General features: G+C 36.0%; 1 protein-coding gene across 1 annotated transcript in view; it reads right to left on the minus strand.

The window, feature by feature from the left end:
• The window catches only part of CFAP47 (cilia and flagella associated protein 47), a 280,968-nt gene that overhangs the window by 78,136 nt on the left and 188,890 nt on the right, over positions 1–13,942 (minus strand). Inside the window, exons 52-54 of the mRNA XM_032100897.1 lie at positions 8,251–8,426; positions 5,812–5,919; positions 2,175–2,286 (exon numbers count right to left, since the gene is read on the minus strand). Of these exons, the coding sequence (XP_031956788.1) occupies positions 2,175–2,286; positions 5,812–5,919; positions 8,251–8,426 (396 nt within the window). The remainder of the gene's footprint in view (positions 1–2,174; positions 2,287–5,811; positions 5,920–8,250; positions 8,427–13,942) is intronic.

The raw sequence follows: 13,942 nt of genomic DNA on the forward strand, positions 1-13,942 counted from the left end.
AACTGTGGAGTCTCCATCTCTGGAGATATTCAAAACCTGCCTGGAGGTGTTCCTGTGCAACCTCCTCTGGGTGAACCTGCTTTAGGAAGGGGGTTGGATTAGATGGTCTCCACAGGCTCCTTCCAACCCCAACCATTCTGTCATTCTGTGATTCAAATGCCACCCCCTGACTTTGTCACCAAAACTGAAGGAAATCACATGACCTCTCCAAACATGGATCTGTAATGGGAGAAGTAGATTCAAAAAGGGACAGCTACATGAAATAAATATTAAGTAGCTGCATATAGCAACCAAAGCTATCCTGTAACTGGGAGAACTACTGCAATTGACAAGTAATCTTTCCGAATTCAATCCATAAATTATATACAGGACTGAGGATTAGAATAAAAAGGGAAGGAAGAAAGGAAATTGCTGCGGTTAGTGTTGAATGCGTCTTTTCCTACGCAATGTACTGTAGCTATCGTCGATGTGTGAATCTGTGGTGATAAATTGTGAGAGCAGATAGATTTTTTTTCTTGTTGTTAATTTCCTGCACAAGGTAATATGCAATCTGCAGCAGCCAAAAGTCACTATATTTAAATCTAATCCACTTCTGTGCCAATGACTTAAACATAATATATATATAATACTCCCAGAAAATTAATATAGTTTGCATCCATTGTTTCTTAGCTCCTACTCAAATGCCAATTCATTAAATGATTAGTAATAGCACTTGTCAAGGTTTAATATAGTGTGTGAAGATGTGTTATCATGCATGAAACAAAAGACAGACTAGAAGAAACTTTTCTAGTTTTATGAAAAAGGTTTTATACTTTTAATTTAATGGAATCCCATGTAGCAATATATGGGGAAGCTGAGTGCGTAAGTTTGTTCTCCTTTAGCTGTTACCTTCAGAGCCCCTTCTAGGAACAGTTGGTCTGGCTGTACTGCTATATTTGAGGCCAAAAGCTGTTTAGTTTCTGAAAACTGAATCTATAATGACTTTATATCATTCCTGTATTTTCCCCATATGATCTTTTGTATCTTCTTAGCTTTATTTTATTACAATACTCTTCTCCTCTCTCTCTGACCCTTAAACCATTTTGCAGGAATAGAATCATAAAATCATAGAATAGTTTGGGTGGAAAGGGACAAACCAGCTCTGGTGTCTTCCCCATATTATGTTCTTCATGCCTAGAAAAGGCACCATTTCTTTCCTGTCCAGCACAGGTTTCTTTCTTTTCGTTTTTTTCATGTTAAAGGTTCTGAATTCACATCCTAAGAGGTTGTGACAGAGGCAGTCAATGCCACTCATTCAGAGGCAGAGTTTCCATGCTTCTCTCTTCCCTTTTCTCATCTCCCCATCATGAAAAGGTCACATATTTCATAGAATTAACTGTTAATAATATCCAAAGAGTTCTTTATGGGACCTGTACTATTAACTAGCATTCAATGGTCAATAACAAATATTTTTCTGAACCCTGACCACCTAGAACTCTAGCCAATCCCTATGAAAATATAAAAGCTGAGCCAATTTACTCAACTGCTATTCCTAGAAAGAACATAAATGTTAGGCAGCTAACATCCTAAAAGATGGAAGGGCTTCTGTGACGGAGGAGGAAAAAGTGGAGTACATCACAACAAGAAGGTTGAGACTTGCTCTGTAGAAATCACTCTTGAGGTAACTGTGAGTTTGGAGAATAAAATGGCTCGAGGTATTTGCTTGACGCTTCTTTGCAGCTATAGTGATCAAATTACTCATCGGCCTTGCAAGTTGCTTATAACTGCCATGACTATGAGATATTACTGTATTCTTCCATTAACATTTTATCTACTAACCTAAATATTTACCTAGTTATCATCTTGATTATTAGATACTTACGAAGCTTCTAACCAGCTGGTTTGTTTACAGCTTCTCCTTCTAATGTCTCCTGAATTATTTACAACCTACTCTGCAGTCCTGCTCAAAACCATTCCAACAAAGCATTCCAGGAACAAAAACATCTGTACTTCAGATTGAGCTGCTTTTCAAGTTTAGTTGTTTTCTTCCTCAGGCTATAAAATCTCTAAAATACATACTTAAAATGTCTAAAAGATTGTATATTCTGAACCCACAATACAATACACAATTCAATTTGTTTTAAAAAGAAGGCTCTCTTCTATCTTTTTTGTGAAAGCACAGAAATCTTACTCACAGGTTGTTTTGGGTCAGTCTCAACTGCAAAATGGTTGGGATCACTGTTAGCCATTTGTAGCACCAGAGTTTCATGAGTGGGATTAGAAAGAGGTATGTGTATATAAGTCCATCTGGAAAAAAACATATATACAATGATGATTAATTGCAAAGCTTCTTCCATTACATGTCATTATTCATATATTCTTTTATTTCCTGAAAAATTTGGGGGGTTTTATTTATTTAAGTTTTATTGCATTAGCATTTCCCCACTAGTGTGGAAAGATATTTATTAAATTATTATTATTAATAACAATAAATATTGAATTAATTCAGTGTTTCATTTTGTATCATTTTTGTGTTGTTCATTACAGCATAATCATAAAATCATTATTTTGCATATGTAGGTTATATATTTTAATGAGTATAGTGACTCTCCCAGAACAAAGACTGGAGTATGCTGATTGCCTAATTATGCTTTAAATCAACTGGCCCTCTATTTTACAGACTTTCCTTCTTTATTTTCCAGTTAAAGAGCAGACATGAGATAATTTCAATAGGGAGAAAATTTTAAAAATATTTCACAGGACTCCCAACATTTCCTCTATTCTGATCTAAATATTATATTTTTTGTTTTTAGCAAAGTTATATGACCATAAATCACATCCTTGTTGTAACACCAAGGGACACAGAGGAGAGATTCAAGGTGAACAAGTGAAAACAGTAAATAAGAAAACTCTGAAAAATGAGATACATATATTGGCTTTGCTGTAATTCATCTCCTAATGGATATTCCCTGTAGTCAAAGCTGTGGCAGGTCAATGGCCAGATTGCTCCACATATTTATCATCTGGAAAAAATTAGTCCGTTAATCATAGCTAAATCAGTAATGAAAAAGAAAATATAAAAACTAACATTTAGAAGATATTTCAGTCCAGCTTTATGACTGTAAATTTAGACCCTAAACTGTTCACAAGTGGGCTCCTTCAAAACTATGCAGTGACATAAATCCCCAGCAGTGTGCAGCAGACTTGTTTCTGACTAACACTGTAAAAGCATTGTACCATTGAGATCTCAAAAGCTGGGTAAAGAAATACTAGGAAATTTTCACACAGGAACTTCAGATTCACTTGATCATTCCCATTTTTCACATATACCATCTCTACCCTTTTTCTTTTTTTTTTTTTGTCTGGTCTCTTTCATACGTAATACTTAGTCAAAAGGAAAAATAAGTTGAAATATCTGAAATTTAATAAGAAACTACTTGACTGTTAGAGGTTCTTCAAGTCATCAAAATCCTGCCACCCCACACAGATTGACTATCATGGTTATGCTGGAAAAATTGTTGCATTTGGCAGTAAATTCCAGATCACTGTGAACTACATTCAACTGACTCATCTTCAATGACTCCACTGTGGAGCCCATAACAAGATGGATAAGGAAAGATGAAAAATATCAGGGAGAAGGTTTCCTTCCTTAGAGACATATGCTAAGGGATGTGTTAAATCTACCCTGACACAAACAATAAGCAGATCTGACTGTGATAATCCCAAATGTTAGGGAATCTGAAGAAGAATTAAAAGAGAAATTGTTAGAAATTTTCTTTTCTCTTTCAAGAATTGGCCAGAAATTGATTCTAAGTTATCAAAGGGTTCTTGGCTCCTAAGCCAATTCCGAGTAATATTTCAAGGACATAAATTCCTAAATTTTTCAGATCAATAGTAAAAAGAATACAGCAAGCACACAATGAAAAACATTATTCCTAGATTCATATGCTAATGCTTCTGCATTCAAGGCAAAGTTGGTAGAATGGAAATTAATCTGTTAAAAAACTACAAATCTTCACCAACCAGAAATGCTTCAAACATTTGATGACATTTACAGTTCACATCTCTGGGTACATAGCAAGGAAGTATATCCATTCAAAAAAACATGCAAATTGATACCTTTCTTAGACCATACACAGATGTCTACCTACACTGCCTTTACACATTTATCACAGATTAATGCAACCAATTTACTTGGACTGTCTCATCTTTTCATGAGGCAGAGCAATTCTCAGTAAGTGAACTGTAACCTCAATGCCATCACTGACTGCCATTGTGCCACTTTGTACTTCAAGAAGAGTGCTGATAACATTATGCTGACACCGCTGGGCACCACCAAAAAGAGCCTGGCACCATCCTCTTCGCACCTGCCTTTGAGATGTTTATATGTATTGATGAGATCCCCTCCCGACCTTTTCCTCTCCAGACTAAAGAGGTGTAGCTCTCACAGTCTCTCTCCATAAGAGAGATGCTCCAGACCCCTCATCATTCTTGTGGCCTCCACTGGACCCTCTCCAGGAGCTCCTTGTCTTTCTTGTACTGAGGAGCCCAGAGCTGGACACGGTGTTCCTCCGCGTATTTACAGATACATAGGAACTACAACATGTATGTACTGATAAAGGGAAAAGAAATCTCATTTGAAAAAATAAAACATGGGATTTGAGGAGTTTGAGATAAGAATTTTGACAGGAAGAGTTGTAGTTAATGGAGCTAATCTTTTCCAACATCCATTTGCCTTGCAGTGGAAAAGGATGACTTGCCATTTTCCACTGGACTATTTGTGCATGTAGCTTCCAGGCAGTGGATGACAAAGAAAATTATGAATGCCAGATAGTCTGAATAAAAAGGTTTTAAGTAATTCCTAACTCCTAACAGCAAAAGCCTACATAGCAGAGAAAAATTACTCCAGTCAGCCCAGAATTTTAAAGTAAAAACCAGGAAATGGCACAATTTATTTTCTTTAGAACATAATAACAAAGGCATTGTCAATTACCTCCAGCCTGTGCATCATACTTAAGAGCAGAAAATATTCACTCACAAAAAATTTAATCAGAAAAAATTTCATGTTGTGGTCTCTAACAACATTTTTTCTCAGTCTGTTATGTATATTAATTCAGATTTAGTCAAAGATAGACAGAAGTGGAATTTAGCATTCACAAGAGCAGTGTATCCACAGAAACTATTAGTAAGTGGAGGTAATATGTGGAAAAGCACTTCTGGAATTTTGACATTCTCCAAAGCCTTTCCTTAAAGTTTTAGCTTATGTCTTGAAATTCAGAACTGGACTGAACATTATGCTATCAAAATGCACGTTGAAATATCATTGAAGGATGGTAATAATTGGGTTCATTTTTCTAAGTAGCTCATTTTCACTTGTGGCATTTCAACCATGCCTACCTCCAGGACCTGCAGGACAGAAGTTGCATCATTTTCCCTTTTCTTGAGAGGTTAAAATATATTGCTAACTGGTATACAAGCATTTGTAAAGCAGGATTGTTGGTAAACTCCTAGTTCAGGGAGAAGAAAAGAAACAGAAAATAAAGCCAACCTACAGAGCTCAATATTATGGATCTTGGTGATTACATTCTGCAGTATTGTTGGAGTGATTTCTCTATAAAGACTTCAGAGGAAGTTTACATAGAGGCTAAAATTTCATTTCAATTGTTCTTCTGCAAGGAATATTTCACCTACCTACATATATATCTAAAAAAATTATCTGCAAACTACTACAGCAGACATAGAGCACTATTCTGAGTTTTTGCTGTAAACTGTTCATGTATTGTCCATGATACTCAAAAGCAGTGACCCAGTCCAGCATTATGAACTACTCACTTTCCAAGCTCACAAGCTATTTCAGGTAGCCCGGTTGGCGATGGCTTCTCTACGTTGAACTTCAGGGCATACCAAAATTCTCCAAGTACATCTGACCGGAACATGACACTAAAAACAGATACACAAGCTTAACATAAAGCTATTTTTTTCAGATAATTAAAAAAAAACCCAGATTAAAATTCAGGAGAAACCTAATGAGTTCAACACAGAGAGTTCTTTAATTAGATCATATTTTTCCTCTAACACTTCTCACTGGTATCTGAATTCAGCTACCAAATCTAATAATATTTAGAATTACTGCTGCAACAAAATCTCTTCTTCATCCTTCCTAAATTTTAGCGATAAAATTCGTTGCTTGTGGTTTTGTTAGCTTGCTTTTATCAAAAATACAACTCAAACATTTTTCTGCTTATAAGAGTAAGCTTTAATTTCATTTCAATATTACAGGATTTTCTTTTTAGCCATTTTGAAGGGCAAAGTAACAGAAATAATATACACTAATTTTAAAAAGGAAAATCTCTCAAATCTAGGTATAAAAACTGAGGTGTAAATATAGACACATTCCTATAAGCCTGGCAAGGAGATATTCAAGTAATATTCAACATATTGTTTTGATATACAAGGAATATTCCAAGCAATATTCATAATATTGCTTTGATATACAATCAAGTGTTGTCATGACTTAAAATTTCTTGCTGCTAGGTGAGATATGTACAGCAATATATTTCAGTGACAGACATTGTAATACAGTTCTTTCCTACTGCATTTTCTTTTCTATTTCTTGAGGTTTTTTTGAGTAGCAGAGTGATAACAGTATTAAACCAAAGCACTGGAAGTGTATAAAAACTTAGAAGAAATGCACTGTACAATCCCATGACCCACTAAGGATGAGTTCTTTTTCTAAATTATAGATAACTATGTCAATGCCATGACTTTATGGTTCCAGACTATCCCCTGTGCCAACAGAGCTTCTAAAGCGAGCATAAAACAGCTCTAGGAAAGAATCAACCATTTGAAAAGGTACACATGCCACAATCCCTTTTCCAACAGTTCTTCCCAGCTGCTAACATAGCAAAGGAAACAGAGCATGGCTTCAGAAAAAAATTTAATAGTGTGGATGCAATGGGGAAGTACCTCTGTCCAGCTGTACTGTAGTCTGTGGGAGCTACTGCAATTTAAAGGAGCTATTATACACTTCTGGAACAAAACTGCACAACCATATTGAGAATGTCCAGATGTGCTTTATGTCACCTCTGCATATATTCCCTAAGGCCCAGCCAACCAATCAGCTGAGACCCAAGTTTTGCCAGTTAAAACAAACCTTTATCTTATTATTTGGAAATTCTGCATTTGAAAAATGCCAGAAATATTATGTGGTATGAAAAAAAAAGAGGAGGTCTATCCTCATCTGCAGTTTAAGAATGCATGATTTTTACAAATTCCCACAGGGGAAAAAAAAAAAACCACAAAACACAAAACAAAACAACTTATTAGAGTTGTAACAGTTCTCAATTTTATAAAACAGTATTGTTTGAATCTGCATCATTCAATGATACCTGACATTATTGTGGTCTTTGGAAAAATCATTGCAAGCAAATTGAATAAAACTCTGAATGGATTTTTACTGACCAAAACTGGTCAGATGTCTCTGCTCTCCTCTTAAATCACCACCCCACCCTACTCCCCATTCCCATATTTTTGCCAGTCAGTTGAGATAACTGAAAAACAGGGCATTGTTTTTCAGTCAGCCCTTTGACTAAATAATGCTTTGGTAACCAAATTCCAGGAAAATAAGCTTTGCAATTCTACACCATTCAATTACTTGCTGAACTGTTTTAGTTGAAACTAAGACCAAGAGGTCATCTGTCTTTTCATACCTAATTATCATACCTGCATGGTTTCACTGGGATTTCCAATGTAATGAAATTTTTTTAATTTAAAACCACTCCATATTCATTTAGAAGATCGTGGTTAAGTAATGGAAGATTATGAAGGTAAATGGATTTAAGTGAAGACAGTTAAAGGGTTCTCTATCTGGTTTCAGTTATGTTTTTACAATTTTGTTCCTTCTGAGAAAAAAAATGTAATTGTTCTATTCCTTTTACAGAACTTAAAATTTACAAACTAACTATTAATCTGAAGTTTTCAAGGGGGGCTTCTAACATTAAGTAAGCTTCTCAAACATTGTTAACTAAATTCTAGTGAACTAGAATGACAAGGAGTTATTCTATTGCCTGTCAATAATGCTTTTCCCCTAAGAGGAAAGCTGCTATTAGGGATACAATACATTTAAAGATGGAAATTGTCTTAATTCCATTTATTAACTTCTGTGGGGTTTTTTAGGGCAATATTTTCATCAAGTGACTTAGGTTTCAATGAAAGTAGTTCATTTATTAGTAAAACAGCTACAATTACAAGTATCAAAACTCTACAGCCTACCTTCCATTAAAAGAGCCAAGAGCAGCTGGGGAAAACTGTAGGTGATATGAAAATGTTTGTTTGGGCCTGACAATGAAAGAGTTTTCTCCAAAAAGGGATGGATGGTCCAGCAGCACACTCATCTTGACAACGTTTTTGGTAGGATTAGTGATGGGAATATTAATTCCAACAGTATCCTAGAAAGAATAAAAAAAAACCAAAATCACAAAATTAATTATGAGCAATTACATGTAAAAGGTATTTCTCAAACAAGTAAAGTGCTTACTCATTGTTTACACTTATGCAAATTCAGGCTGCACCTTTGTTTGATAAGTGAACTAACCCAAAAAGAGCCAAGTTGCAGCAAGAAACATTTCAGACAACCTTCAAATTGTAAACTCTTTAATTCCATAAATATGGAAAAGTTCAAATCTTCCTGGCTGGTCTGTGTTCTACCAGGCTACTTCACTTTTCAAGATATGCCCAAGGCTTGCCAAAATACACCTTGCAAGCCAGTCTTCTGTAATCCCAAGCAGGAAAAAACTCCAAGCTGTCTCCCAACAGTCAAGCACAGGCAATTGGAAATGTCCACTTCACAAGCTGACAAACGATTAGGCTGAATTCTGCTGGATCTGTTCCCTTAGTTTAAAAGTTACATCATAATACTTGACATTGAAACAACACCACTACAATAAATATTCCCTCTTTCATTCCATTAGACCATTTCCCTCACTAGTGATCTCCATATCTTTGTTTAAAGTCTATGAGTACTTCAGGGAAGGGCCATCTTTCAATGATCACCTGGAAAACATCGATACTATTAAAGATACATAAAAAATTCCAGTTACTGTAATAAAAAAGAGGCAAACTATGGCCTCATTAGCTAAACATGCATATTTTACATGTGGAACACCTGTAGGAGGAGCAGGAATGGAGCAGAGGCAGCTCCCTCTGCACAGCTCCTACATTTCTTTGCTGTAAGATTAGAGATGGTGTAAATTCATCCTATGTGCCCTGGGTGTATCAATATCAATAAACTTTATGAAACAAAGCACTTTAAACAGTCCAGAAGGAATATACTTATGAAGGCAGTCCACTGTGATCATCCAGGAGGCATACTTGCAGTTTAAAATACATATGTTCTTTTCAGATATAGTTATCTATAGAAAATGCACAAAATCCAAAAATAAAGATATGTATTTATTTCTATCTACATTTGTGTACATGTACTTTGTATATTTGTGTCTACCCCAATTTTGGTCTCTTTCCTTTGCTCTAACCAAGCAGTTTATTTTAAAATGGATGTTGTTTTGGTTTTTTTTAACACATAGTGATTTGTTTCTCACAGCAAAATTATTCCATGTACTTTTTTGTAAAAAGTAAATAATTCAAATTGCAATATGAAAGGAGAAAAAGATAAAATGTCTATTAAAAATAATAACATACTAAAAAATGAATATGAAATACTTTTATGACCCCACATAGAGCTACCTCATTCTGCTTTCAGCCTGCCTATGATTTGGTAAATTTCTATATATTTACATTTATAGACAATGACTACTGGAATATGCATAAAACACATTTATTGTTCTACAGATGGCAAGATTACACCAACAATTTATATCATTTAAGTGCCTTGCATCAGTAAAATGGGATTTAAATTTGCCATAAAATATTTTAAAGCTCAGATTAATAGTTTTTACTGGTGTAAACAAGTTTCTAAATCTATCTACCATTTTATTGCCAAAGGCTTCTTAACAATTTTATAGTAAAATATCTACATGCTGTGTTGAAGAAATACTTTTACAGTAAAAAGAAAATATGGGACAGCTGATTTAGGAAAAAAGCAGCAACTATCAAAAAATCTTTTTAATCTTGTACACAAACGAAATTTTACACTGCCAGTGTTACCATAAAACACTGTTCTCTTGCCAGTATAAAATGAATGCTTAAGATTATGTGTTTCCCTGGAATTTCCCAGGAAATTTGCCTGGAATTGCCATACACATTTTAATGATCTGCTACTTCATAGATGGAAAGCAGATGTATATTTATCAGCAGAATACATATATAATTTTTACTTTTTTTTTTTCATTTCTAGGCCTTATTGGATTGTTACAGAGGCATAGAACTAGGATAAATAACAAAATGCCCATGGAATTGCTAAGAGTATTATTTTTCTTGAAAGCACCATTTTATCAGACAGAATGTGAAAGAGGAACATCACAGGCAATTTCCAAACACATTTATAGTCATTAATATAGTTCCACATTTCAATGTTGAGTATTTGATAAACATTTTGACAGAGGAGAAATGTAAAAGTTGAAAAAAGAAGAAAATTAATCTCTTTCCTCAAAAATTTCTTATATCAAGGCTGCCAGTCCCCAATATAGAGCCACTTTTGTGCAATATGTCATGCTATTATTCCTTTAGAACTTTCCATGACCCACTTCTTGTCCAGTGCAGGTCATTTAAAATAATCTCACATGAGTTAAAATTAAATAAAATGAAATGTATGTATGAGATAACATTTATTTTCTGTGGAATTTGAAAAAACAATTGACTGCTAATACTCAATCCTACATTAGTAGCCTAAGTCTATGCAGAGGTTTAATACTCTGTAAACCAGAGTCTGTTTCAAAATATGTTCACAGTCGTCAATTGTTCCTTTGTGATACTATACTTGTTTGCTGAAATATTTTCCTGATATATTTTATGCCAAAGACTTTCTCATCATTCCTTTCTCTATTTCCTTCTTTGAGCAACTGGATACAATTTATTTAAGGTCATAATACACAATTTTACTTTTATTAATGTATACACTGCACTGAACTATCAACTAATCCTCTTCTAAGTTCAACAAGGAAACTTGCAGGAAGATGGACACACTCTACTATTACTGTGCACAACAATTCTCTGTGTTCCACCTCCAGTAACAATCCTATTCTCACCATCAGCAGGTGTCAATAAAAGCAGTACCTGTCCAAAGTTTCTAAGAGACTGACTACAATTCTTATTCTTTAGAAGAATTGTTTTCAATTAAAATCCAGTTTCATTAAGGAGATGACATTAATTCCATATTTTTTGCAGCTTTTTCAATCCATAGACCTTGAGGTGAAAGCATTTGTAATTGCTCCCGAGTTTGCCAGGCTATGGCAATAGAAGCAAGTTTTCAAGCCAAGTAAACAGCAAGAAAGTTATTTTTATAGGCCTGGTGAGATAAAGCAGCAGAAATTCTTCCCATTGGAGTCCTTGTCCAAATCATTGTTCTTCTAGATGGACAAGTAATAAGTGCCTTCCTTCTCCGTGCTGTACCTGATGACAAGCAGGAATGTTGCTTAGTCAAGGACTGAACTTGGAATGGTGGCAGTATTGTTGAAAAAATAGATCTTGGCCTTCTCTCTTCCACAGGCTCAAAAAGATAAGAGCTTTCAACATCCCTATCAGTGTCTATATGCCAGTGGAAGGAGTTAGAGTCTCCTGCTGTATTCTCATTATTACTCATTTCTGTTTCTTGGAACAGAAGAGGCTCAAGTGAGTTGAGCAGTAGCAGCTGATGACAGAGTTTTAGGGCCATGCTGAACACAGCTCAGCCCAGTTTGGTCAAACTACTTCTAGAAATCAGTTCTGGATCTTGAACTGCTCAATGCAAAGTGCCTCCAAGTCACACCTCACTCCCCCCTTCTCTACACACACACGTCCACACTCAGCTGGGCCTTTCTGGCACTGAACATTCACACATGGAACTCCAGACCTCCTCTGTCCTGAGGGGCTGAGTCCTTCAGGCTTCCTATTCACTCCTAAGTTAATGGAGATCTTTGTAAAGTGAACCATTTCCCTCGCTGTACAAGCCCCTTTTTTTGGGTTTTTTTTAACTCTCTCTGAGATGTAAATGAATTGCCAAGATAACCTTCTCCTTTTCATGCACGGTTATGAGGCTAGAGAACCAGAGCATTGCCATTAGCTTGATACTGTATTTTCCCATTTTACTTGGCATATTTTGCCTTACAAAATAGCAGCTTTCAAAAAGGCACCAGCTGTTCATCAGCCATGAAGTCTATCAGAACAGCAAATTGAACTGCTTGAAATCTAGGACTAAACACCTTAAGCAAATTATGTATTTGTACAACTTGCTTAGTAAGGAATCCATTCTTATTACTATTGCAGAACAGGAAATCAACTATAAGGAAAAAATTTGCACAGGACATTTAATATCAGAAGCTAATAGGGCAGTGAGTTTCAGGTTTAAATTTACATATAACTTTACATAGAAAATTCACACTGAATTTAATTTCTTTTAGCTGTAATGTGTATTAGTGCCTAAGTAATAATGCCCTGAAACAGAATACAGCAATGATTAGTTCATAAGTTATTACAATAATTCTAAGCTCACTGACTAAAAATTACTATACTGCTAACCTCTTAATGGGGGCTAGACATTGTACCAAGCAAAAAAAATGGGAAAACAATGTTTTGCAAGAGATGATTGCAAAAAATATTTTTCTGAAATGGAAGGAAAGGAAGAGACTGAAAAAGCATTATATTTTATGACTGAATCTATGATGTCCTGAGCTCCACCAAAAGATGCCAAAACCCACACCAAACTGATATTACAACAATCTATACACATATAAGAAAAGCTAATGAACTAAATAATATGCACATATTTGGACTTCCGTGTACACATGGAAAAAGTTGTATCAAAGATGAGTTGAATGCTAAGAGAAGTGCTATTTTAAGATAATTATAAGAAGCATACCTGACAAGGGGATACAGACTGACTCAAAGTAAAATTAACATCCCAAATTCCCACAACTGAGAAAGTAACAACTATGCTCACATCTTAATGAATACATTTTGAATTTGAAATCAAGGGAACCTCTGCATCCATGGAGACTGAAGCTCAATAACTCTCCATCCTCCTGAGATCACTGGCAGATTTCCTTCTCAGAACCAGCAGTGTTAGAAGAAGAAATTACCAATTACAGCTATTTTTTGACAACGTCTATACTGATGGTTGGCACTTCCAGTGACCAGCTCAGTTGCCTAAATCACCTCATACAGTAACCTGGCTTATCAAAGTTCAGTTGGTTTTGAGAGCCCTATTAAAAAAAAACATAAAAGTCAATCTTTTCCATTACCAGAATCAATGGGGAAGGAGATCATAGCATCATAGAATGTTTGTGTTGGAAGAGACCTTAAAAATCATCTCGTTCTATGGGCAGCGACACTTTTCACTAGACCAGATTGCTCAGAGCTCCATCCATCCTGGCCTTGAACACTTCCAGGGGTGGGGCATCCACAGCTTCCCTGGGCAGCCTGTGCCAGGGCCTCAGTACCCCCACAGTAAGAAACTTCTGCCTAATATCCAATCTAAACCCACTCTCTTTCAGTTTGAGGCCATTTTCCCTTGTCCTGTAACCGCATGCTCCTGTAGAAAGTTTCCCTCTGTCTTCCCTGTAGGCTCCCTTCAGGTACCGAAAGGCCACAACTTGATTACCCCAAAGCCTTCTCCTCTCCAGCCTGAACAATCCCAATTCTCTCAGCCTTTCCTCATATCAGAGGTGCTCCATCCCCCTGATCATCTTGGTGGCCTCCTCTAGACCCTCTCCAAGGTCCTTCCCGTGCTGGGACCCCAGAGCTGGATGCAGCACTGCAGGTGGAGTCTCACCTGAGCAGAGCAGAGGGGCTGAATCCCCTCCCTCACCTTCTG

Source organism: Corvus moneduloides, chromosome 2, assembly GCF_009650955.1.
Source record: "Corvus moneduloides isolate bCorMon1 chromosome 2, bCorMon1.pri, whole genome shotgun sequence".
Taxonomy (NCBI): Eukaryota; Metazoa; Chordata; class Aves; order Passeriformes; family Corvidae; genus Corvus; species Corvus moneduloides.